Genomic DNA, 24,744 nt, shown 5'->3' with positions numbered 1-24,744 from the left:
ATCTGCTCACTCGTGAGCATGTATGGATGAGTGTGGTATGTGATTGTGGTGTGTGTGTATGTGTGTGTGTGTGTGTGTGTGTGTGTGTGTGTGTGTGTGTGTGTGTGTGTGTGTGTGTGTGTGTGTGTGTGTGTGTGTGTGTGTGTGTGTGTGTGTTTCTGCATGTGTTTATGAGTGCAGCAAACAATTCTCTGGTCTTAAAACATGTAAAACAAAATCATGTATCTTCCACACACAGCAGTTCAAACTCACAGGAAGACAGTGATCCGGGAGAAGAGTCATCGCCTTCGTAAGCATAATTCCTCAGGTGGTCCCCTGCGGGAGGGATACTGCCGGTACCTCTCTTACCGCCGACGCCGTTCTGCTTCCCCTTCTCCAACGCCGTCCCTCCGGATTTCTTGCCTCCACGCTCAACGTCCGGGGCAGGCACTAAGGACCCGCTCCGTCTCTGGTCCTCCATGCTGCTGGTCTCAGAGGCGGCGTCCACCTGCAGCACATCTACGCCTGCCCAATATTATTAAATGAAATAAACAATACATTCTCAGAAAAAACTTACATAAGCTGACAAGATAATGATATAAATACAGTTCTCTCCAAGGGCAAGCGATTTATACACAGAGATCCGAATAGCATATGAAAGCTGAAACTATAAAGATACTTAATCACTTGTGAATGGTATTGAAGGGCTCCTCTGATGCCTACCGGGATGAAGCCATTCGCTGGCTTTGATCAAGTACTTAATGCAACTCAAGAGGCCACTGACCTGGTAGGTTAAGGTTTCTGATTCAGGCTGGCAGTGGAAAGGGCCACATACCTGCTTTGTTGGGGTTCTTGGTCCACGATGGTAGGAAGAGGGCCACATACCTGCTATGTTGGGTTTCTGGTCAAGGTTGGTAGGGGGACGACCACATACCTGCTATGTTGGGGTTCTTGGTCCAGGCTGGTAGGAAGAGGGCTACATACCTGCTATATTGGGTTTCTGGTAAATGCTGGTAAGGGGAGGGCCACATACCTGCTATGTTGAGGATCTTGGTCTAAGCTGGTAGGGGAGAGGGCCACATACCGCCTATGTTGGGGTTATTGGTCCATGCTGGTAGGAGGAGGGCCACATACCTGCTATGTTGGGGTTTTTGGTGCTGGCGGGTAGGGGGACGACATACCTGCTATATTGGGGTTCTTGGTCCAAGCTGGTAAGGGGAGGGCCACATACCTGCTATGTTGGGGTTCTTGGTCCAGGCTGGTAGGCGGGGGGGGGGGGGGGAGGGCCACATACCTGCTATGTTGGGGTTCTTGGTCCAGGCTGGTAGGGGGGGGAGGGCCACATACCTGCTATGTTGGGGTTCTTGGTCCAGGCTGGTAGGGGGGGGGGGCCACATACCTGCTATGTTGGGGTTCTTGGTCCAGGCTGGTAGGGGGGGGGGAGGGCCACATACCTGCTATGTTGGGGTTCTTGGTCCAGGCAGGCTGACCGTTGGCTTTGGGCGGCGTCAACAGTTGCAGCTCCAGCAGGTTGGGCGTGTTGTTGCAGGGCGGGGAAACCTGTTGCTCACAGCTGACGGCGTTTTCCTTGTTGTCAGCGGCGCCTCTGCGCAGCGCAGAGCGGCGGTGGTGCTGATGCAGCAGTAAGGCGCAGATCAGCACTGTTTTGGGAGGAGCACGTGATGAGCTCAAGGTTTAGTAGTCTAGTGATGTGGCCTAGACTGACAGTCTAGTGATGTGACCTAGACTGACAGTCTAGTGATATGGCCCACACTGACAGTCTAGTGATGTGGCCCACACTGACAGTCTAGTGATGTGGCCCACACTGACAGTCTAGTGATGTGGCCCACACTGACAGTCTAGTGATGTGGCCCACACTGACAGTCTAGTGATGTGACCTACACTGGCAGTCTAATGATGTGACCTGCACTGACAGTCTAGTGATGTGTCCAACACTGAAAGTGTTGTGATGTGACCTACACCGACAGTCTAGTGATGTGGCCCACACTGACAGTCAAGTGATGTGACCTACACTGACAGTCTAGTGATGTGACCCACACTGAGAGTGTTGTGATGTGACCTACACCGACAGTCTAGTGATGTGACCTACACTGACAGTCTAGTGATGTGTCCAACACTGAGAGTGTTGTGATGTGACCTACACCGACAGTCTACTGATGTTACCTACACTGACAGTAGTCTAATGGTGTGGTCTACACTGACAGTCTAGTGATGTGACCTACACTGACAGTAGTATAATGGTGTGGCCTACACTGAGAGCAGTCTAATATATTGCCTACACAAATAGTAGTAAAATGATGTGGTCTACACTGACAGTAGTCTAATGATGTGGCCTACACTGAGAACAGTCTAATATGTGGCCTACACTAATAGTAGTCTAATGTTGCCCAACACACTGAGGTCTACTCAGTGTAGACCTTGGCCTACACTGACAGTAGTCTAATGATGTGACCTACACTGACAATAGTCTAATGGTGTGACCTACACTGACAGTAGTCTAATGATGTGACCTACACTGACAGTAGTCTAATGGTGTGACCAACACTGACAGTAGACTAATGATGTGACCTACACTGACAGTAGTCTAATGATGTGACCTACACTGACAGTAGTCTAATGATGTGACCAACACTGACAGTAGTCTAATGGTGTGACCTACACTGACAGTAGACTAATGATGTGACCTACACTGACAGTAGTCTAATGATGTGACCTACACTGACAGTAGTCTAATGATGTGACCTACACTGACAGTAGTCTAATGATGTGACCTACACTGACAGTAGTCTAATGATGTGACCTACACTGACAGAAGTCTAATGATGTGACCTACACTGACAGTAGTCTAATGATGGGACCTACACTGACAGTAGTCTAATGGTGTGACCTACACTGACAGTAGTCTAATGATGTGACCTACACTGACAGTCTAGTGATGTGTCCAACACTGAGAGTGTTGTGATGTGACCTACACCGACAGTCTACTGATGTTACCTACACTGACAGTAGTCTAATGGTGTGGTCTACACTGACAGTCTAGTGATGTGACCTACACTGACAGTAGTATAATGGTGTGGCCTACACTGAGAGCAGTCTAATATATTGCCTACACAAATAGTAGTAAAATGATGTGGTCTACACTGACAGTAGTCTAATGATGTGGCCTACACAGAGAACAGTCTAATATGTGGCCTACACTAATAGTAGTCTAATGTTGCCCAACACACTGAGGTCTACTCAGTGTAGACCTTGGCCTACACTGACAGTAGTCTAATGATGTGCCCTACACTGACAATAGTCTAATGGTGTGACCTACACTGACAGTAGTCTAATGATGTGACCTACACTGACAGTAGTCTAATGGTGTGACCAACACTGACAGTAGACTAATGATGTGACCTACACTGACAGTAGTCTAATGATGTGACCTACACTGACAGTAGTCTAATGATGTGACCAACACTGACAGTAGTCTAATGGTGTGACCTACACTGACAGTAGACTAATGATGTGACCTACACTGACAGTAGTCTAATGATGTGACCTACACTGACAGTAGTCTAATGATGTGACCTACACTGACAGTAGTCTAATGATGTGACCTACACTGACAGTAGTCTAATGATGTGACCTACACTGACAGTAGTCTAATGATGTGACCTACACTGACAGTAGTCTAATGATGTGACCTACACTGACAGTAGTCTAATGATGTGACCTACACTGACAGTAGTCTAATGGTGTGACCTACACTGACAGTAGACTAATGATGTGACCTACACTGACAGTAGTCTAATGATGTGACCTACACTGACAGTAGTCTAATGATGTGACCTACACTGACAGTAGTCTAATGGTGTGACCTACACTGACAGTAGACTAATGATGTGACCTACACTGACAGTAGTCTAATGATGTGACCTACACTGACAGTAGTCTAATGATGTGACCTACACTGACAGTAGTCTAATGATGTGACCTACACTGACAGTAGTCTAACGATGTGACCTACACTGACAGTAGTCTAATGATGTGACCTACACTGACAGTAGTCTAATGATGTGACCTACACTGACAGTAGTCTAATGGTGTGACCTACACTGACAGTAGTCTAATGGTGTGACCTACACTGACAGTAGTCTAATGATGTGACCTACACTGACAGTAGTCTAATGGTGTGACCTACACTGACAGTAGTCTAATGATGTGACCTACACTGACAGTAGTCTAATGATGTGACCTACACTGACAGTAGACTAATGATGTGACCTACACTGACAGTAGTCTAATGATGTGACCTACACTGACAGTAGTCTAATGATGTTACCTACACTGACAGTAGTCTAATGGTGTGACCTACACTGACAGTAGTCTAATGATGTGACCTACACTGACAGTAGTCTAATGATGTGACCTACACTGACAGTAGTCTAATGGTGTGACCTACACTGACAGTAGACTAATGATGTGACCTACACTGACAGTAGTCTAATGATGTGACCTACACTGACAGTAGTCTAATGATGTGACCTACACTGACAGTAGTCTAATGATGTGACCTACACTGACAGTAGTCTAATGATGTGACCTACACTGACAGTAGTCTAATGTTGTGACCAACACTGACAGTAGTCTAATGATGTAGACTATTATCTACATATCAGTAAAATATCAGCTGAATAATGATGAATATTACATTATGAGGAGTTTTATCATATAGATTATTATATAGGGATACGAATTAAAAAAAATATATGGTTTAAAAATTTTCTGTTTTATATTACCTTTTAAAATAATATAAAACAAAACTTTTAGTTGTGTGTTTTTATCGCCCATATTCCGCTGGAATGATTGAGTGGGATGAGCCCTGGAAACGCAGATGCGAATCCTGGTCTTGTCATAGAGTTCTTTGTCATTTATTGGCTTTGGGACCATTCAACCTTTCTCACTCTTGTAGGCTCAGCGCCACAAGAACATGCCCTGGGATTTGATGAAAAAATTTACTTACGACCCATTTTTTTCTTTGTGACCTTCTTTGGGGAATTCGTTGTACTCTACGATCTTTATTTATCTGTTGGTCTGATGACGACATCGTCTTTGACATATGCCTAAGACTTTTTAGAGTGAAATCTTGCAGGAACTCGAAGGCTTCTGACTTCTTATGTAACGCTGTGACAACTTGTTTCATAAGCCCAAATTTTATGTGCAGTGGTGGGATTAGTATCTTCTGGGGATCCTCCCTGGCTCCCAACTGGCTTTGTTCTTCCCCACAGAGAACTTTATCTCCTATGGACAGTCAATTGGTAATACCTCTTTGGAGATCAATCAGAAACGTGACCTGTTTGAAGGTTCCGATGACGTCCCAGCCGGACTTAAAGGCGTCCAGCAATCACTATAGCAAAGTTTAAGAAATAATAGCAATTTCCAATAATATGAGACATAAGCAATTACAAAATAAACTACTCAATAAAAAAACAATTGTCACACATCGTTAAAGACGTGGACTGCTGCACATCACCAAAGCTGCATCTACAGAGTGAACTTAACAGGTAGATATACTCACGCAGGAGAAATGTGCACCAGACGACAATGGTCACCAGGATCCCGAGCGGCAGTTTTAGTGAAGTCTCCCCCACGTCTGGCAGGTGACAGTGTTGTCCGCTGAACCCCGCCGGACACGCACACATGAAGCCTTCACAGAGAACGGAATACCATTAGACGAGGGTAACTTAAAAGAAAAAAAGTCTACACATCTCGTTATTAGGTGGGACAGAATTTCACTCATGTACATTAGAAACATAGGAAGTAGTGTCAAATTCCAAGTCAATTATAGAAGATGAATAAGATGAGTAGACAGTCCAAGTTGTCGTAGATGTGTAGACAGTCCGAGTTGGAAGAGCAGGCAATGTAAATCAGGTGGATGAATAGGCAAGCAAGGAGAGATGGGATAAGTCCAAGTTAGTTGGATATGCAATCCGTCTGGTGGATGAATAGGCAATCCAAATCAGATGTATGGGCCCACAAGGGAGGGGCCCATATGAGACGGACCCACAAGGTAGGGCCTAACAAGGAAGGGCCCCCCACAAGGGGGGGGGGGCCATAAAGCAGGGGCACATGTGGAAGGGGCCCACAAGAGAGGGGCCCATGAGAGAGGGACTCACAAGGGAGGGTCCAACAGGGGAGGGGCCCACACGGGACGGGGTCATAAGGGACGGGTCCCACAAGAGAGGGTCCGACAAGGGAGGGGCCACACAAGGGAGAGGCCCACACAAGGTAGGCCCCTCAAAGGAAGGGACCCACACGGGAAGGGCACCAAAAGGAAAAGCCCTATAAGGGAGAGGCCCCCACAAGGTAGGGCCCTATACGGGAAGATCCGGACAAGGACAGTTCCCTCAAGGGAGGGGGGCCCACAAGGGAGGGGGCCTCGCAAGGGATGTGCCAACAAGGACGCCTCACCTGGCTGGGTGTTGAAGCAGGTGCCTCCGTTAAGACAAGGACGCCTCACCTGGCTGGGTGTTGAAGCAGGTGCCTCCGTTAAGACAAGGACGCCACACACACTCGTCCTCGTCCTCACACGTCTCCTCACTACTGCTCAGCGCCCGGCCCTCACCACACCTGTGATGACCACACCTGTCACTACCAGCCCCTCACCACACCTGTTACTACCATCCCCTCACCACACCTGTCACTACCAGCCCCTCACCACACCTGTCACTACCAGCCCCTCACCACACCTGTCACTACCAGCCCCTCATCACACCTGTGATGACCACAACTCTCACTATCAGCCCCTCACCACACCTGTGATGACCACAACTCTCACTACCAGCCCCTCACCACGCCTGTGATGACCACACCTGTCACTATCAGCCCCTCACCACACCTATGATGACCGCACCTGTCACTACCAGCCCCTCACCACACCGGTGATGACCAAGCCTGTCACTATCAGCCCCTCACCACACCTGTGATGACCAAGCCTGTCACTATCAGCCCCTCACTACACCTATGATGACCAAGCCTGTCACTATCAGCCCCTCACCACACCTGTGATGACCGCACCTGTCACTACCAGCCCCTCACCACACCTGTGATGACCAAGCCTGTCACTACCAGACCCTCACCACACCTTTGATGACCACATCTGTCACTACCAGCCCCTCACCACACTTGTGATAACCACACCTGTCACTGTCAGCCCCTCACCACACCTGTGATGACCACATCTGTCACTACCAGCCCCTCGCCACACTTGTGATAACCACACCTGTCACTGCCAGCCCCTCACTACACCTGTGATGACCACACCTGTCACTACCAGCCTCTCACCACACCTGTGATGACCACACCTGTCACTACCAGCCTCTCACCACACCTGTGATGACCACACCTGTCACAACCAGCCCTTCACCACACCTATGATGACCACACCTGTTACTACCAGCCCCTTACCACACCTTTGATAACCACACCTGTCACTGCCACTCCCTCACCACACCTGTGATGACCGCACCTGTCACTACCAGCCCCTCACCACACCTGTGATGATCACAACTCTCACTACCAGCCCCTCACCACACCTGTGGTGACCACACCTGTCACTACCAGCCCCTGTCACTACCAGCCCCTCACTACACTTGTGATGACCACACCTGTCACTACCTCCTCACCACACCTGTGATGACCACAACTCTCACTACAAGCCCCTCACCACACCTGTCACTACCAGCCCTGGCACTACTAGCCCCTCACCACACCTGTGATGACCAAACCTATCACTACCAGCGCCCTCGTCACACCGGTCACTACCAGCCCCTCACCACACCTGTGATGACCACACTTGTCACTACCAGCCCCTCACCACACCTGTGATGACCACACTTGTCACTACCAGCCCCTCACCACACCTGTGATGACCACACTTGTCACTACCAGCCCCTCACCACACCTGTGATGACCACACTTGTCACTACCAGCCCCTCACCACACCTGTGATGACCACACTTGTCACTACCAGCCCCTCACCACACCTGTGATGACCACACTTGTCACTACCAGCCCCTCACCACACCTGTGATGACCACACTTGTCACTACCAGCCCCTCACCACACCTGTGATGACCACACTTGTCACTACCAGCCCCTCACCACACCTGTGATGACCACACTTGTCAGTACCAGCCCCTCACCACCCCTATGATGACCACACTTGTCACTACCAGCCCCTCACCACACCTGTGATGACCACACTTGTCAGTACCAGCCCCTCACCACCCCTATGATGACCACACTTGTCACTACCAGCCCCTCAACAAACCTGTGATGTCCACACCTGTCACTACCAGCTTTTAACTTCATATCTAAATAAGGAAATATGTTAGTAATTATACATCCATATTTTAAGAGTAATACACATCAGAGGCCGTTCGTTAAATCGAATTTTAAGACCTCAAAGAGAGGTCATATATTAACTAAATAATAATTAATCCCTGTTAAGAGTTGTCAGTGGGAGGACAAAAATTGTATAAGGCTGCCAACTTTCCCGAGATTTAGAATAGTACAATAAATTGTGTAACAATTGGTATCTAATTATAGATATATGCGTCCAGATCAGCAATTTGTTATTCCGGGGAATTACAATGGAGGACAACAAGAATTTATGAGACTAACATTTTACGAGAACAACAATTAAATAGAAGAACAATTCAAGAGAACAACAAAAAAGTATGTTATTGGGAAAGTTTAAAACTGACTGCGATGGACACCAGAGAATTGTTGTGTACAGACCCGCAATGGTAGGACCTCCAGGTGTCGACGCAGGAGAGCGGGGACCTGCAGGAGACATTGGCACAGGCAAGAGGACCACCACACCCTTGCTCGACGCCCTGGAACACGCTGACCTGACCCCAGGCTGTGCTGTTGATCGCTGGCGGTAGTGGTATTCTCCGCCCGGAGATCCTCAGGTCGTCCATACATCCTATAGTGGTAATGGTCAGGAGTAATATTATATGTCTATCTCACTCCCTCATATTTATATATAAATATATATACTCAACATACCCAGTTTAACACTAACCATTGTGATAGTCTCTGTGTATGCTGAACACGGTGACTCCAGCATACTCGGGCGTGCCTCCCACGTGGACGCCCTCCTGGCCGTCCACCTGCAGCAGCTGGCGTCCCTCCAGCACCACCGAGGCGTTGTACAGGTCCCCGTCGCCGTCGTCAGCCGTCAGGAAGACCGCAGAGCCGTACCTGCCAGGGACACACCTCTTACTGACCTACAAGGCCCGCTCACATTTTCTCTTTTGTGTGAACAAATTAGTTTAAAGGCAAATTGGAAAAATAAAGTAAAGATAAAGTAACAAAATGCCTATAATTTAGTGACAGAGTTACGAGGACAGTATTACAGGGACACTATTACAGGGACACTATTACAGGGATAGTATTACAGGCACAGTATTACAGACCATATTGTTGTTAGTATTACAGTGATGTAATGCAAGCTCTGCAATGTTAATGTTAAAGCAGTAGAATAACAATGCCCGTGAAACATTAATACATTGATTAAATGCAAATATTACGTCATTAGTTTTAGAGGAATACAGAGTGCCTGTATTACAATGATACAATGCCTGTATTACAGTGATAAAATGCCTGTATTACAGTGATACAATGAATATATTACAGTGACACAATAAATGAATTACAGTGATACAATGAATGTATTACAGTGATACAATGAATATATTACAGTGACACAATAAATGAATTACAGTGATACAAAGCCTGTATTACTGTGATACAATATCAGTATTACAGTGATACAGTGCCAGGATTGCAGTGACTGAAATAGTGTACCAATGTTACAGCGCTAGTGGCACAGGTGTCAATGTTACAGTGGTAAGATGTAACATCAGTAATTGTATGCATCACTAGAGGGATAGAGAGGCAATAAGAGAGCGCGTGTACCTTGCAGCAAGGAGAGAGTGCCAGCGGCCGTCAGCGAGGGCGGCCCGGGTGAGACAGAGGGAGGTGGTGGGTCGCGGGTGGAGACGCAGCACCACACACACGCGGCCGCCCACCATCTCCACCGCCCACATGTCCCGCCCATGTTGTGACGTCATCACCACCAGTTCACCTCCTCTCCTCCGCGTCCTGAACCTGCGGCAGCAACACGTGTTATCACCTGTGTACGTGGGGCATGAGACACTCCTACCACCTGTGTACGTGGGGCACGATACACTCCTGCCACCTGTGTACATGTGGCATGAGACACTCCTACCACCTGTGTACGTGGGGCACGAGGCACTCCTACCACCTGTGTACGTGGGGCACGAGTCACTCCTACCACCTGTGTACGTGGGGTACGAGGCACTCCTACCACCTGTGTACGTGGGGCACGAGGCACTCCTACCACCTGTGTACGTGGGGCACGAGGCACTCCTACCACCTGCGTACGTGTGGCACGATACACTCCTACCACCTGTGTACGTGGGGCACGAGACACTCCTACCACCTGTGTACGTGGGGCACGATACACTCCTACCACCTGTGTGCGTGGGGCACGATACACTCCTACCATCTGTGTACGTGGGGCACGAGACTCTCCTGCCACCTGTTTACGTTGGGCACGATACACTCCTACCACCTGTGTACGTGGGGCACGAGACACTCCGGCCACCTGTGTGCGTGGGGCACGATACACTCCTACCACCTGTGTACGTGGGGCACGATACACTCCTACTACCTGTGTACGTGGGGCACGATACACTCCTACTACCTGTGTACGTGGGGCACGATACACTCCTACCACCTGTGTACGTGGGTCGACCGATGCTGACCTTTGATTACATGTCGCTTATTAGGGCCAAATACTCGCCATGTGAGCGATACAGGAAGCAATACTGAAGTATATCAGGGTATGAGATATATCAGGGCACTATACCCCTCTCCCAGGATGTCCGTGTACCTTTTGCAAGTTACAGGGGTAACGATTTATTTCCAGTAGACAATGATAAATCCATGGATGGGATTATAGGTAATATGTTATTATTGGCTGACGAGTTAGGACATTTCACACAAACAGGTTTTCTGTAATTAGGGAATGTTATCATAATTGCATGAAAGACGACTGTCACATACCTGAGGGAGATGTGTCATACCTGAGAGAGGCACCACACACCTGAGAGAGGTACCACACACCTGAGAGAGGTGCCACACACCTGAGGGAGATGGTGGTGGTGTAGCCGAGGGGCGTGAAGGAGAGGGTCAGCTTCACGTAACTATTGTGGAGGAAAGTAGTGGGCGTGGTGGGCGTGGCACAGCCTGGCCCCGCCCACCCCGGCAGGCACTCACACCGCAGGGAGCCAGGCGACCCCTGGCACCTGCAGAGAGAAATTGAGATGAAGAGGGAATTAGGAGCAAATGGAGAGAGAGAAGAGAGAACGGGGAGACAGGGGGGAAGAACAGTGGAGAGAGCAAAGGTGATAGAAATAAATGAAAGCAGTGAAATAGAATTAGGGATAATGAGAGAGAGAGAGAAGAGAGGTGATAGAGAGGCAGACAGGATGCCGAAACTCTGAAGAAGAGGGGAGAGGAGAGATACACGCGAGATGAGAGGATGAGAGTTAATGATAAAGGAAGTGCCTAGTATAAATCGCAAGAGATCGGAACACAAACACTGACACACACATTAATCATCGTTAGCATAATAATGTGCACAATAAGTACCGGGAGAGAGCAATTTAGTCTTGCACATTGCAGTCGAAGTTACACTTCATTTAGGTAATATACATTAACTCCCTAATTTGCATACTCACCTCAGTACCGACAGTGAGGTATTCAGGAACAATCACAACCATATCCCCTGATTTGCATTATATATATATATATATATATATATATATATATATATATATATATATATATATATATATATATATATATATATATATATATATATATATTTATATATATATATATATATATATATATATATATATATATGTCGTACCTAGTAGCCAGAACGCACTTCTCATCCTACTATGCAAGGGCCGATTTGCCTAATAAGCCAAGTTTTCCTGAATTAATATATTTTCTCTAATTTTTTTCTTATGAAATGATAAAGCTACCCATTTCATTATGTATGAGGTCAATTTTTTTTTATTGGAGTTAAAATTAACGTAGATATATGACCAAACCTAACCAACCCTACCTAACCTAACCTAACCTATCTTTATAGGTTAGGTTAGGTAGCAGAAAAAGTTAGGTTAGGTTAGGTTAGGTAGGTTAGGTAGTCGAAAAACAATTAATTCATGAAAACTTGGCTTATTAGGCAAATCGGGCCTTGCATAGTAGGCATAGATATATATATATATATATATATATATATATATATATATATATATATATATATATATATATATATATATATATATATATATATATATATATATAATATTCTGCAACTGGTGTACAGGCCTCCTTAACCATCACCACCAGACAAAGATGATGGTAGCCGAGGCTAATCCCCATCACTCCACCGGCAATCTGATGGTAATCTTAGGCATGGTATTTTATCATATCATCACATTCTTTGGGGCACTCGTGAGGAACACAAATGCCAACAGCCTGAATGGTTCCCAGGCATATATGCAACTGAAAACTCACACCCCAGAAGTGACTCGAACCCATACTGCCAGGAGCACTCTGCAACTGGTGCACAGGACCCCTTAACCACTCGACCATCACGACCGGATAAAGATGATGGTAGCCGAGGCTAATTCCCCATCATCCCGCCAGCACTCTGATGGTAATCTTGTGCATGGTATTTTATCAAATCATCTCATTCTTTGGGGCACACGTGAGAAACACAAATGCGAACAAGCCTGAATGATTCCCAGGCATATATGCAACTGAAAATTCACACCCCAGAATTGACTCGAACCCATACTGCCAGGAGAACTCTGCATCTGGTGTATACGACCCCTTAACCACTCGACCATCACGACCGGACAAAGATGATGGTAGCCGAGGCTAAATCCCCATCATCCCGCAGGCATTCTGATGGTAATCTTGGGCTTGGTATTTTATCAAATCATCTCATTCTTTGAGGAACACATGAGGAACACAAATGCAAACAAGCCTGAATGGTCCCCAGGACTATATGCAACTGAAAACTCACCCCTCAGAAGTGACTGGGGTGTGAGCTTTATGACATATGACAGCCGATACATATTAACACACGTGACATATTTTAAATGAGAAACAAGAAGTGATACATAATGACATGTAATACATTATCACACGTGATACATACTGGCATATTATACATACTAACACGTGATACATACTGAAACACAAAAAACATACTTCTTGGACCGACATTATTTTCAAATACACTGTGACGATAATCTCCTTCAAGAGATTGAGCCTGCTCTTCCCTCCCAAGTTCGTCGCTATATACATCCCTATACAACTAATATGAAAGAAATATCCAACAAATACAACTCCAAGGTTTGCCAGAGAGCAAAAGTATGCAGCACCAGGAACACCTGCTCCCCCCGCCACTCGAACAGCCAAACTACCTGTCCGTCGCCTGCTCATCGCTGATTGGCTGCGTGTCCAGTTGCACCTGCCCTCCACCCGCCACACTACCTGATGTCTGGGGCCACACGACCTCAGACCTAAGAATATCCAGTGCTTTCAACAAGTTAACATGTCTCGTTGGTAGACTAAGCTCTGGCTTACGTGTACTAAGAGAGGTGGCAGCTTAAAGCCAATATTCCTGCACCTATTATCTGATTGTATATTGTTCACTTGTTACTTACTCACTTGTCTTAACGTAACTTTTCATTTTGTCATTTGATTATTCTTATTATTTTGATTGATTGATTTTATGTTCCAATTTTTATGTCCATTTTATTCATGAATTGCTTTTCTAACGTAATTAAAATCTCATTGTTAAATTTACTTGTGTTTTGTGTGTCTTCCCATTACCTTACCACAGACGAAGTTCCAGATTTTCTTTTTTTGTTTCTATATGTGACGAGGCCATACCCCTAGCTTTTGAAACAGCTGAACACCAACGCGTTACCGTCACATATTAAGTGGGGGCCTGTCCTAGGAGCTTCACTCAGGTACTGGTCCCAAGTAGTAATTTATGGTAAGCGTATTTAACTTTGTTAACGTAGCTTTTACTATTTTTCATATTCAATTTCATTTTCTATATGGTGCGGAGTGTATTGTGCATTACGAGAGTAGCATATGGTGAAGGTGAGACAACTTTGGATTACGTGGTGACTGTAGGCCTCAGTCATACTCTTAATTGGTCATCTCTCCCTCCGTGTTATTACTCGTGTTTACCATCTTTTGTCCCTTGGATATTTCTCATTTTTGACAGATCATCATATTGGTACCCTGGTACTGTGGTCTGCCCCGGATCAAGTGCACCTAATCTTCTGCAATCTGACTGTAGGAGGACAAAGAGGGCCATAGTTCCTCTAGCTCGAACTTTAGTTGCTGAATTGGGACCTCAGCAGCAGTTCTCGTCACCAGTTGACACCTCGCACCCCTACACGTCAGTCAGAGATGATGATACATACAACGGTAGGGAATTAGCTTACATTTTCAGAGCACAAAAGTTCGCTAATTCTGTAAGTATCATATTAATTTCAGTAGGAAAAACTTGCTTATGTCCTATAGAGACTCGGCAAGGTATGCCTACATCCTTGGACTACCAATTTTACTTTTGAGGCAATTAACTGTTTCATTTGTTTTCGAAACTCAGTTTCATTTGTTTAGTAGGATTTTCTTGCCCTTATCCTCTTACATGAGTACCGGGTACAAGATTTCCTGCGCCCTTTGATTTAAATTAATCATTTAACATCTTTACTTAACTTTAATTGTTAAAGATCCCACAGGATAGGTACCAGTTGCCACGTTGTCCTGTTTCTGACATTCACCATATAACGGTATATTCGTTGTACATTTATTTGCTAATTTCACCATGTTTCGTCTCCAAGCTTTCCGTGCAGATCCAGCAGGTGCAATAGGGACTTTAAGTCATGCCAAGAGAGCTGAATTACAAACTCTTGCACATGAGTATCAACTAACAGTTCCCTACCAAGCCAACAAGAGTGAAATATACAACCTGTTACTGGATCATTTCTTAGAGCAAGGTAAGATAGACTCTGAAACTCATGAAACTTACTATATTGCAGATAAAACTGATTTGGCGACGATGAAACTCAAACTAGAGCTGGCCAAGATTGAACGTGAGCAGCAAAAAGAAGCGGCTGCCATACGAAGGGAAGAACAAGAACGAGAAATCACCCTCAAGGAACGTGAAACTGCCTTGAGGAGGGAAGAACACGAACGTGAGGCTGCCTTGAGGAAGGAAGAACACGAACGAGAAATCACCCTCAAGGAACGTGAACTCGCCCTCCAGGAACGTGAGGTTGCACTACTCCAGGAGCGGGAACGAGTACAGCTTGAAACCAAACAACGCGAGTTGGAGATGCAACGCGAACATTACAAGCAACAAGCGACTCTGGCTCTAGAGTGTCGTCAACGAGAATACACGTTGGAAACTTCACACCTCGCTCAACGCCAGCAAGCTACTGCCAATCTTCCCGCCAGTTTTAATATATCACATGCAAGTAAGTTAATGCCATCCTTTGTAGAAGCAGAAGTTGATGTGTTTTTCACCACCTTTGAAACCCTTGCTAATCAACTCAGTTGGCCTGTCGACCAATGGGCCACACTTCTCAGAGTCCATCTTACAGGTAGAGCTGCAGTCACACTCAGTACTTTGGCGTCTGAGAATGACTACCAGACTCTGAAGCAAGCAGTGTTGGACGCCTACCTCCTCTCCACAGAAAGTTATCGAAGGAAATTCCGTGACCACCTGAAGGCAAGTACCACTACCTTCCTCGAGTTTGCTAACACAAAACGGAGATATTTTATGAAATGGCTGGAAGCAGCACATGTCTCTAATTTTACAGAACTCGTCAGCCTGATGCTAGTTGAAGAATTCTTGAGGCGTGTGCCGCCTCCTGTCCGTCTATACTTAGCAGATAAAGAAGAAACCGACTACCTGAAGTGTGCTAAGTCGGCTGACACTTACAGCCTAATCCACCAGCTGACACCAGAACCATCCTCCAGTAAGAAGTCGTGGTACAGTTACGAGAAAGTGAGCACCGATCAAGCTGGCTCGCAATTGTACTGAAGTATTGTAGACTCTATGGACATACCATAGACAAGTGTGGTAAGTCTCAATACAAAGGAACCACTGACACACAGAAACCCAAACCAACTCCTCCTAAGTCCGGTAAGCCTGTGATGAATGTTGGTGTTAAGGTTAATGATATTTCTCTTTTCAGTAACCACCTGTATACTGGAACTGTCTCTGCCAACGGTTCAAATCCGGAGGGACGTTTCAAACTGAAGATCTTGAGGGACACAGCGGCTCTTCAATCGATCATCTTGAAGTCGGCTGTGCCCAACATCGCCTACACCGGAGAAACTGTCTTCATCACTGACCTCACTGCTACCACTCCATACCCTCTCGCCAGAGTCCACCTGGATTGTCCCTACGTGAACGGAGAAGTCCAAGTCGCCGTCAGGGAAAAGCCTTTTCCCATGCCTGGAGTGCAACTTCTCCTAGGCAACGACTTGGCAGAAGACCTGCAACCGACCAACCTGATCGTCATGGACAAACCCCAGGTGTGTACCTCTGTGCCAATTAACCCTATACTAGCGTATGTTCCAGCAGAGGTTCAAGAGAGTGATGAAGTTTCTCCTCCGGTTCTTGTGACCACCCGTGCACAAGCCGCACGTCCACAGCCAGCTGACTCTACTGCTACCGCTGTCCCTCAAGACCCTCAGAAACTACCCCCGAATCTGACCAAGTTGGAGTTCCGTTAGTTGCAGAGGGAAGATCTTACTTTAACACCATTGTTTTTCCAGGCTGAGACTCAACCCGACAGTATTCCTGGGTTCTTCCTAGAGAACGACTTGCTCTACCGCAGATATAGACCCAGTAAATTGAAGGAGGAGGACGGTTGGGCCAACATCGAACAACTTGTCATTCCTACCAGCCTGCGGCCCACTATTCTACACCTGGCCCACGGAGCACTCTCCCACTACGGATTCAACAAGACTTATCATGGAATTCGTCAAGACTACTACTGGCCAGGTATGGTAAATAGCGTCAAACAGTACGTAAAACAGTGTCATACATGTCAGATGGCAGGCAAACCGAACATCTCCATTCCCAGAGCGCCACTGATTCCCATACAGGTGCCTGCGGAACCTTTCCACAGACTTATAATAGACTGTGTTGGTCCTTTACCTCGGACCAGTTCAGGTAACGCCTATATCTTAACCATCCTGTGTCCTACCACCAGATTTCCCATAGCAGTTCCAGTGAAGAACATCACGGCTGCTACGGTTGTAAAGCATCTATTGAAGATCTTCACTCAATACGGATTTCCCAGGGAGATTCAGAGCGACTGTGGTACCAACTTCACCAGTGATCTCTTCAAAAGGACACTGGAGGAGTTCAACATCAAACAGGTATTGTCCAGCCCCTATCATCCTGCTTCACAGGGTTCTCTTGAGCGTAGTCATCAGACTATCAAAGCACTCCTGAAAAAGTTTTGTAGTGAAACCTCTAAGGATTGGGATAAGCAAATCGACCTTATAATGTGTATTTACAGAAGTCTTCCTAATGAGTCCCTAGGAGTATCTCCTTATGAGATGCTCTACGGCCGTAAGTGCCGTACTCCCCTTAAGGCTTTCAAAGACTCTCTCAGAGATGCCACCTTCAGTGAGCATCAGAATGTGCCCCAGTTTCTTCAAAACCTTCAACACATTCTAGAGAGAGTCCACCGTTTTGCCCATGATAATCTATTGAAAGCCCAGGAGAGGATGAAGACTCATTACGACCAGACCAGCAAAGTAAGAAAATTTAAGCCGGGAGACTTCGTCCTAGCATACTTCCCTATCCCAGGTTCTCCTTTACAAAACAGGTTTTCAGGACCCTACCGCGTCAAGGAGTGCAGAAACAACAATAACTACGTTATCGAGACTCCAGATAGGCGGCGGAAGACCCAGCTGTGCCACGTCAACCTCCTGAAGCAATATAATGGTACTCCTCCCACTGTTATGATCAATTATTCTACCTTCACAGAACCCTACATCCACAGTGAGACCTTCCCAGCTTCTCCTCCCGAAAGCACTGACAAGGAGTCAGCGCTTTCTAATTCCGAAATCCTTAATGATCTTCCCAAATACTTTCAGGATAATCATAGTGCACCTCTTGTCAAGATCTTCAGAGAACATCAGGAGTTGTTCCGAGATGACTCCCAAGAGTGTAATGTTACCCAGCACGACATCCAACTGCTCCCCGACACCCGGCCGATTCGTCAACCCTTCTACCGAATCAGCCCGAGCAAGAAGGAAGTCATGCGTGCTGAGGTGCAGTACCTCTTGGATCATGGACTGGCTACACCTTGTGAGTCCCCCTGGGCCTCACCCTGTATCTTGGTGCCCAAACCCCAAGGTAAGGTGCGGTTATGTACTGACTATCGGAAACTTAATAACGTAACGGTCAAGGATGCTTACCTCTTGCCAAGGATAGATGACATCCTTGACGCCATTGGTAGTGCCCAGTACTTGTCCCAAGTGGACTTGCTGAAGGGGTACTATCAAGTGTGTCTAACGGAGCGCGCTAAAGAGATATCTGCCTTTATCACTCCTTTTGGACTTTTCAGATATGAACGCCTTCCTTTCGGACTATGTAATGCCCCGGCCACCTTTCAGAGAGCTGTCAACCGTGTCATCCAGGGCTTGGATAACACATACGCCTACCTGGATGATATTATCGTAGCATCCAACACCTGGAGTGAACATCTGCTCCAGCTACGACGTCTGTTCTCCAAGCTCCTGACAGCCGGCCTCACCATCAACCTGGGCAAGTCCACCTTCGCGAAAGGTAAAGTGCGTTATCTGGGTCATGTTATTGGGAGTGGCAGCCTAGCTCCGTTAGACTCACACACTCAAGCCATCCAACAGTATCCACAGCCTACCACCAGGAAGCAGCTCCTGCGCTTCCTTGGTCTTGCCTCCTACTACCGTAGGTTTGTGAGAAATTTCAGTACAGTCGCCACACCTCTAATCCTATTAACCAGTCCCAAGCAACGGTATAATTGGTCCATGCAGCAAACCGTTGCTTTCGAACAACTCAAATTCCTCCTCTGTTCTAATCCCATTCTCGCCTCGCAAGATATCACCAAGCCTTTCGTCTTTCATGTCGACGCCAGTGGTACCGGCGTTGGTGGTGTCCTGATGCAACAACGAGGCAAGGAGGTTCTACCTGTCGGCTACTACAGCTACAAATTGAAACCACACCAGAGGAACTACAGCATTATTGAAAAGGAGCTACTATCCATCGTCCTGAACCTCCAACACTTCGCTCCGTACCTACAAGGCGCCAGGTCTACAACCATCTTCTCAGACCACAACCCTCTCCGCTTCCTACATCAAGCCCAATTCACTAACCAGCGTCTTCTACGATGGGTTTTGTATTTACAAGATTTCAACCTGGAGATCCGCTATATCAAGGGTTCTGACAACATCATAGCCGATGCCCTCTCCAGAGTTTATGAAGTAGAAGCGACTCCATCTATTACTCCACCACATAACGACGTACTTCTTCCAGAACCGCAGGCTTCGGGGGAGAGTTGTGACGATAATCTCCTTCAAGAGATTGAGCCTGCTCTTCCCTCCCAAGTTCGTCGCTATATACATCCCTATACAACTAATATGGAAGAAATATCCAACAAATACAACTCCAAGGTTTGCCAGAGAGCAAACGTATGCAGCACCAGGAACACCTGCTCCACCCGCCACTCGAACAGCCAAACTACCTGCCCGTCGCCTGCTCATCGCTGATTCGCTGCGTGTCCAGTTGCACCTGCCCTCCACCCGCCACACTACCTGATGTCTGGGGCCACACGACCTACAGACCTCAGAATATCCAGTGCTTTCAACTAGTTAACACGTCTCGTTGGTAGACTAAGCTCTGGCTTACGTGTACTAAGAGAGGTGGCAGCTTAAAGCCAATATTCCTGCACCTATTATCTGATTGTATATTGTTCACTTGTTACTTACTCACTTGTCTTAACGTAACTTTTCATTTTGTCATTTGATTATTCTTATTATTTTGATTGATTGATTTTATGATACGAATTTTATGTCCGTTTTATTCATGTTTTGCTTTTCTAACGTAATTAAAATCTCATTGTTAAATTTACTTGTGTTTTGTGTGTCTTCCCATTACCTTACCACAGACGAAGTTCCAGATTTTCTCTTTTTGTTTTTATATGTGACGAGGCCATACCCCTAGCTTTTGAAACAGCCGAACACCAACGCGTTACCGTCACAACACAATAAAACCACTGAAGCATCAGGTATCTAATAGTTGTGTAAGAAGACACAAGTCGGGACCGTTTTGCTTTTTTCAGCGGTCCCAACTTGTGTCGTGTGTTTTTCATTACTCCGGTGAACTAGTCAAGTCATTTTTTCAGCGGTCCCAACTTGTGTTGTGTGTTTTTCGTTTCCCCGTTGTCCCTTGCACAGACATCGCTAATGGTCAATGACGTCACCAGGTAGCCCTCAATGACCCTGCACAGGCATTGGTAATGGTCAATGACGTCATTAGCTACCCAGTCATCCCGTCTTCATCTTCCCTGAATAAGTTCGTTTTCTGTTATAGTGTATTTATTCCCATTTTCAATATTTATAGCAAAGGGGATTAAAATGCTGCCATCTGTTAAGCCTAATGTGCAATGGAGTTAACCATTATAAGCTCGTTTTTCTCAATAAGGTATTACCATACTGTTTCCCATTGTCGAGATCATTTTATAGCTAAGATTTCATATTAACATAAGAAATGAGTTCACCCCTGTTACCAAACCAATACTTGCCCAGGTCTTTTTCCTAAATCTAAAACTTATTCCAATTTATACCCATTGTTTCATGTTCTGTCTAGTGTTGATAATTTTAATACTCTATTAATATCCCCCTTTAACATGTCCATTCAGTCAAACCTCTATCATGTCACCCCTATTTCTTTGTCTATCTAGAGAATGTAATTAAAGCTTTGTTCATCTTTCTTCAAGGATCGTTTATTGAGCATAGGGCAAATAAAAATGAAAACCCACTATCATGCATTTGTATGAAAACAGTCCCCTGCTAGGCGTGGTGACTTCAATGCGATTTCAGTAGTTATCCAATATTGCTGCATAAACGCATAAATGTATATGCACGTGCATAAATATATATGCACATCTTGCATTCGCTCAAAAAACATGCCTCGCACACCTTACTGTAGCATATAACAAATCAAAATACTCGTTCAGTGTACATATATATGGACGACATTGAGTAAAAGCAAGCCTCTCATGTTTTGAAATAAGGCCTTCTGCAGTTACCTTCTTTTCTGACGTCATCATCCCTAATGCGGCGCGAGGCGCCAACGTGCTAAATGCGGATCCCAGGAGATTCACACATAAGTGTGAACTCTTAATCAGGCTTAATACCTCACCTTTACTCTGTGCTTCACCAGAGTCGATATTCAGCTACATTGGCTCGTATTTTCGCTCATTGCTCCTATTTTCTGTTATTCATAAATCCTATCAAACCATCCTAACCTAACTTATTATATATAACAAACAAATACATTCAACAGACCAGTTGTTGTTGTTGTTGTTTAGTGACATCGCAAAAAGCGACCTCAGTATAGGGATAAGGTATTGCTGGCCATTAGCATATAAGTGTCAAGGTATTACAGCACCTGACTGTTCAAGTATGTATGACGTCACCAGATGACCAATGCGGCCTACCTGCATATGTAGTGTTTTTATGTTATTCAAAAATGGCTAGACTTTCCATCCCCTACGTAACGTAATCAGAGGATTAAGAATATGCATTTTAGTCATCCGCAACTATAACCATTCATTATGCAGTGTTAAGTTCAAAACTCAAATAGACGCCCAAATATTGTACTGCAATTTAAGCAAAACCGTGCATCTGGCAGCATAGCAGGTGAGCTGAACATCAGAATAAAGGTAACTGCAGAGGTCCTATTGGCCCATACGAGGCAGCTCCTATATATCTCCACCCAATCTCATTCATATGCCCTATGCTTAAAACAACCAAGGGATCCCACTTAAAGTATTAGTTTGCAATAATAGTTTTAATAACTAGCTCTTATTCTAGTTTTATACACAATAACAATTATGAAACCCTATAGCTAGATATTCTACTATAATCCACAAGTAGTTACCAGACATCTGGCAACACAGCGGATTAGTAGCTGTGTTAATAGGCTAGTCAACTGTCCTCACATCCATCAAATAGCTATCCAAATGTCGCACCTCATTTAATCCATCTAGCAACTCAGCTGGATGCTAGCCACTATATTCATAGGCTAATCATTTCTATACCTCCAAAAAAAATCCTAGTCTTGCTACGCAAATCTGCTAACTTGTTTCTAAGCTAACGCTCGCAAATACAATCATATTTACCTGCACATACTCCATAGCCTATGCATTCATAGAGAATGCCTAGTTTTTTGTCACCATTTCCCCATTAATCAGATGTAATTTATGCCACACACAGAAAATACAGCATTTACACACCAAATATGTCATTTATGCACAAAATATATTATTTACACTCAAAATATACCATCACACGAAAATATGACATTTACATACAAAATATGTCAGTTGCACACAAAAATATACCATTTACGCAATATTGCATGTACGCTCAGAGTATGACATTTACACAGAGTATGGTATTTGCACAAATATATCAAAATTCTTATGAGTTTAGCCAATCAAAAATGCGCTTTCACTAAAATTCCACATACATAATTTTCACAAAATACACATACATTGTCTCATAAACCAAAATACACTTACAAAATTAAGATCTATTTTTCAGATTACAGAGCTTACACAAAATACACAATTTGCACACAAAAATACAGTTGCACCAGTTCCACTTCAACAAATTAAAAACACAGCTTGCATAAATGCACTATTAGCACAAAAATTATTATAAAACATGGACAATTGTTACACAATTAGTGTAATTATTATACATCTTTGCACAATTAATACAAGAAAACTCGCTATATAATTACTCAACTTGCACAATGACAATCAATACACAAAGGTATAAATAAACAATTCGTCCATATGCAATTACACAACATGCGCAATTAATACACAACTTTCACAGATATTACACATCTTTCATAATTATTACACAACTTGCACAAATGCATATCTAGCACAAATACGTACAATACATAACTACCCCAAATATGAAAATACACAACTAGCATAAATACACGATTTACACAAATACAATTGCGACATTTATACAACTTGCTCAAAAATAAAATCTATACACTACTTACCAAAATATGAACAATACATAACTAGCACATATTCATTAAATACACAACTACGCAATTTCCACAAATACACATACAAAAACATATACAATTAATACATACAACTTGCACAAAACAATAAACAATTTATGGAAATATAATCAATACATAATTGCAATAATCATACAACTTATGCAAAATACATAATCTGCACAATTAATACACAAGTATATTAATTGTGCTATATATATACAAATACAAACACAACCAACTAGGTCAAACAATACACAATTTGCATGATATTTTTCTGGGTATATTTAGTACATTAATTATAATATGCTGAGTTTAACCAACTCCCAAAAAGTCAAAATTTCACATATAAAAATGGTACATATGACTTCCGATGAGTTCAATATAAAACACATTTTTTTCCATTAAAATTTAAACATTATTAGTGCTAAACTATTCATCTAACATATGTCCATTGTTTTTAATGTCTTATTAATACCTTCCTTGTTACATCTTCTCCAATCAGACCACCCATATTTACGTATTTATGCAAACCATGACTTATTTGTTCTAGCCTTAGTTATGTTAGGGCAGGTGGGGTTAGGTGAAGTCAGTATTTTCTATGATAATTTTAGGCAAATTTGCTATATCTTATCAAAATGCATCCTGTTAAAACTTAAATTCGTCTAAATCTATCAAAAAATATACATATACTACGCAAATTTGACTAAATTCAACCTAGCAAAAGCTAAACTAACTAAATATGAGCATCCCATATCCTCACATACAAGCCTATGTCGCCTCTGTCCATACATTACATGAGTCTGCCATATAGCTCGAACCTCAAATAGGAAAATTTACACTATTTCATAAACATGCTAGTTCATTACCCCTAAGATATTATATATATCCTTCCCTACACGACCTCATCTAACCTGACCTAGCATATCCAAACCTAGATTTAGTTCAAGTTGGTGAAATTTAAGCTATGCCACTTAAATCCGACCTAATTTAAGACAAATCCCATAAAATATACCCAAATGTTGTGTATCATAGCACAGCCAAAGCCCATTTTTTACCTACATTTTCTCCTATTCCATCCTACCCTACGCAACCTCACCTAAGCTAACCTAGCATATCCAACCCAGATTTGATTAAAGTTGGCGAAATTTAAGCTATTCCCACATAAATTCGACCTAATTTAAGACAAATCTCACCAAATATACCCAAATGTTGTGTATCATAGCATCGCCAAAGCC

General features: G+C 44.5%; 1 protein-coding gene across 1 annotated transcript in view; it reads right to left on the bottom strand.

The window, feature by feature from the left end:
- LOC123750614 (putative neural-cadherin 2) overlaps nt 1-24,744 on the bottom strand; it is an 80,289-nt gene that overhangs the window by 1,371 nt on the left and 54,174 nt on the right. Inside the window, exons 6-13 of the mRNA XM_069339581.1 lie at nt 11,226-11,387; nt 9,973-10,164; nt 9,077-9,255; nt 8,788-8,977; nt 6,506-6,615; nt 5,564-5,692; nt 1,434-1,640; nt 253-504 (exon numbers count right to left, since the gene is read on the bottom strand). Of these exons, the coding sequence (XP_069195682.1) occupies nt 253-504; nt 1,434-1,640; nt 5,564-5,692; nt 6,506-6,615; nt 8,788-8,977; nt 9,077-9,255; nt 9,973-10,164; nt 11,226-11,387 (1,421 nt within the window). The remainder of the gene's footprint in view (nt 1-252; nt 505-1,433; nt 1,641-5,563; nt 5,693-6,505; nt 6,616-8,787; nt 8,978-9,076; nt 9,256-9,972; nt 10,165-11,225; nt 11,388-24,744) is intronic.

This window comes from Procambarus clarkii, chromosome 42 (genome assembly GCF_040958095.1).
Source record: "Procambarus clarkii isolate CNS0578487 chromosome 42, FALCON_Pclarkii_2.0, whole genome shotgun sequence".
NCBI lineage: Eukaryota > Metazoa > Arthropoda > Malacostraca > Decapoda > Cambaridae > Procambarus > Procambarus clarkii.
This window is presented reverse-complemented; position numbering and strand designations above follow the sequence as displayed.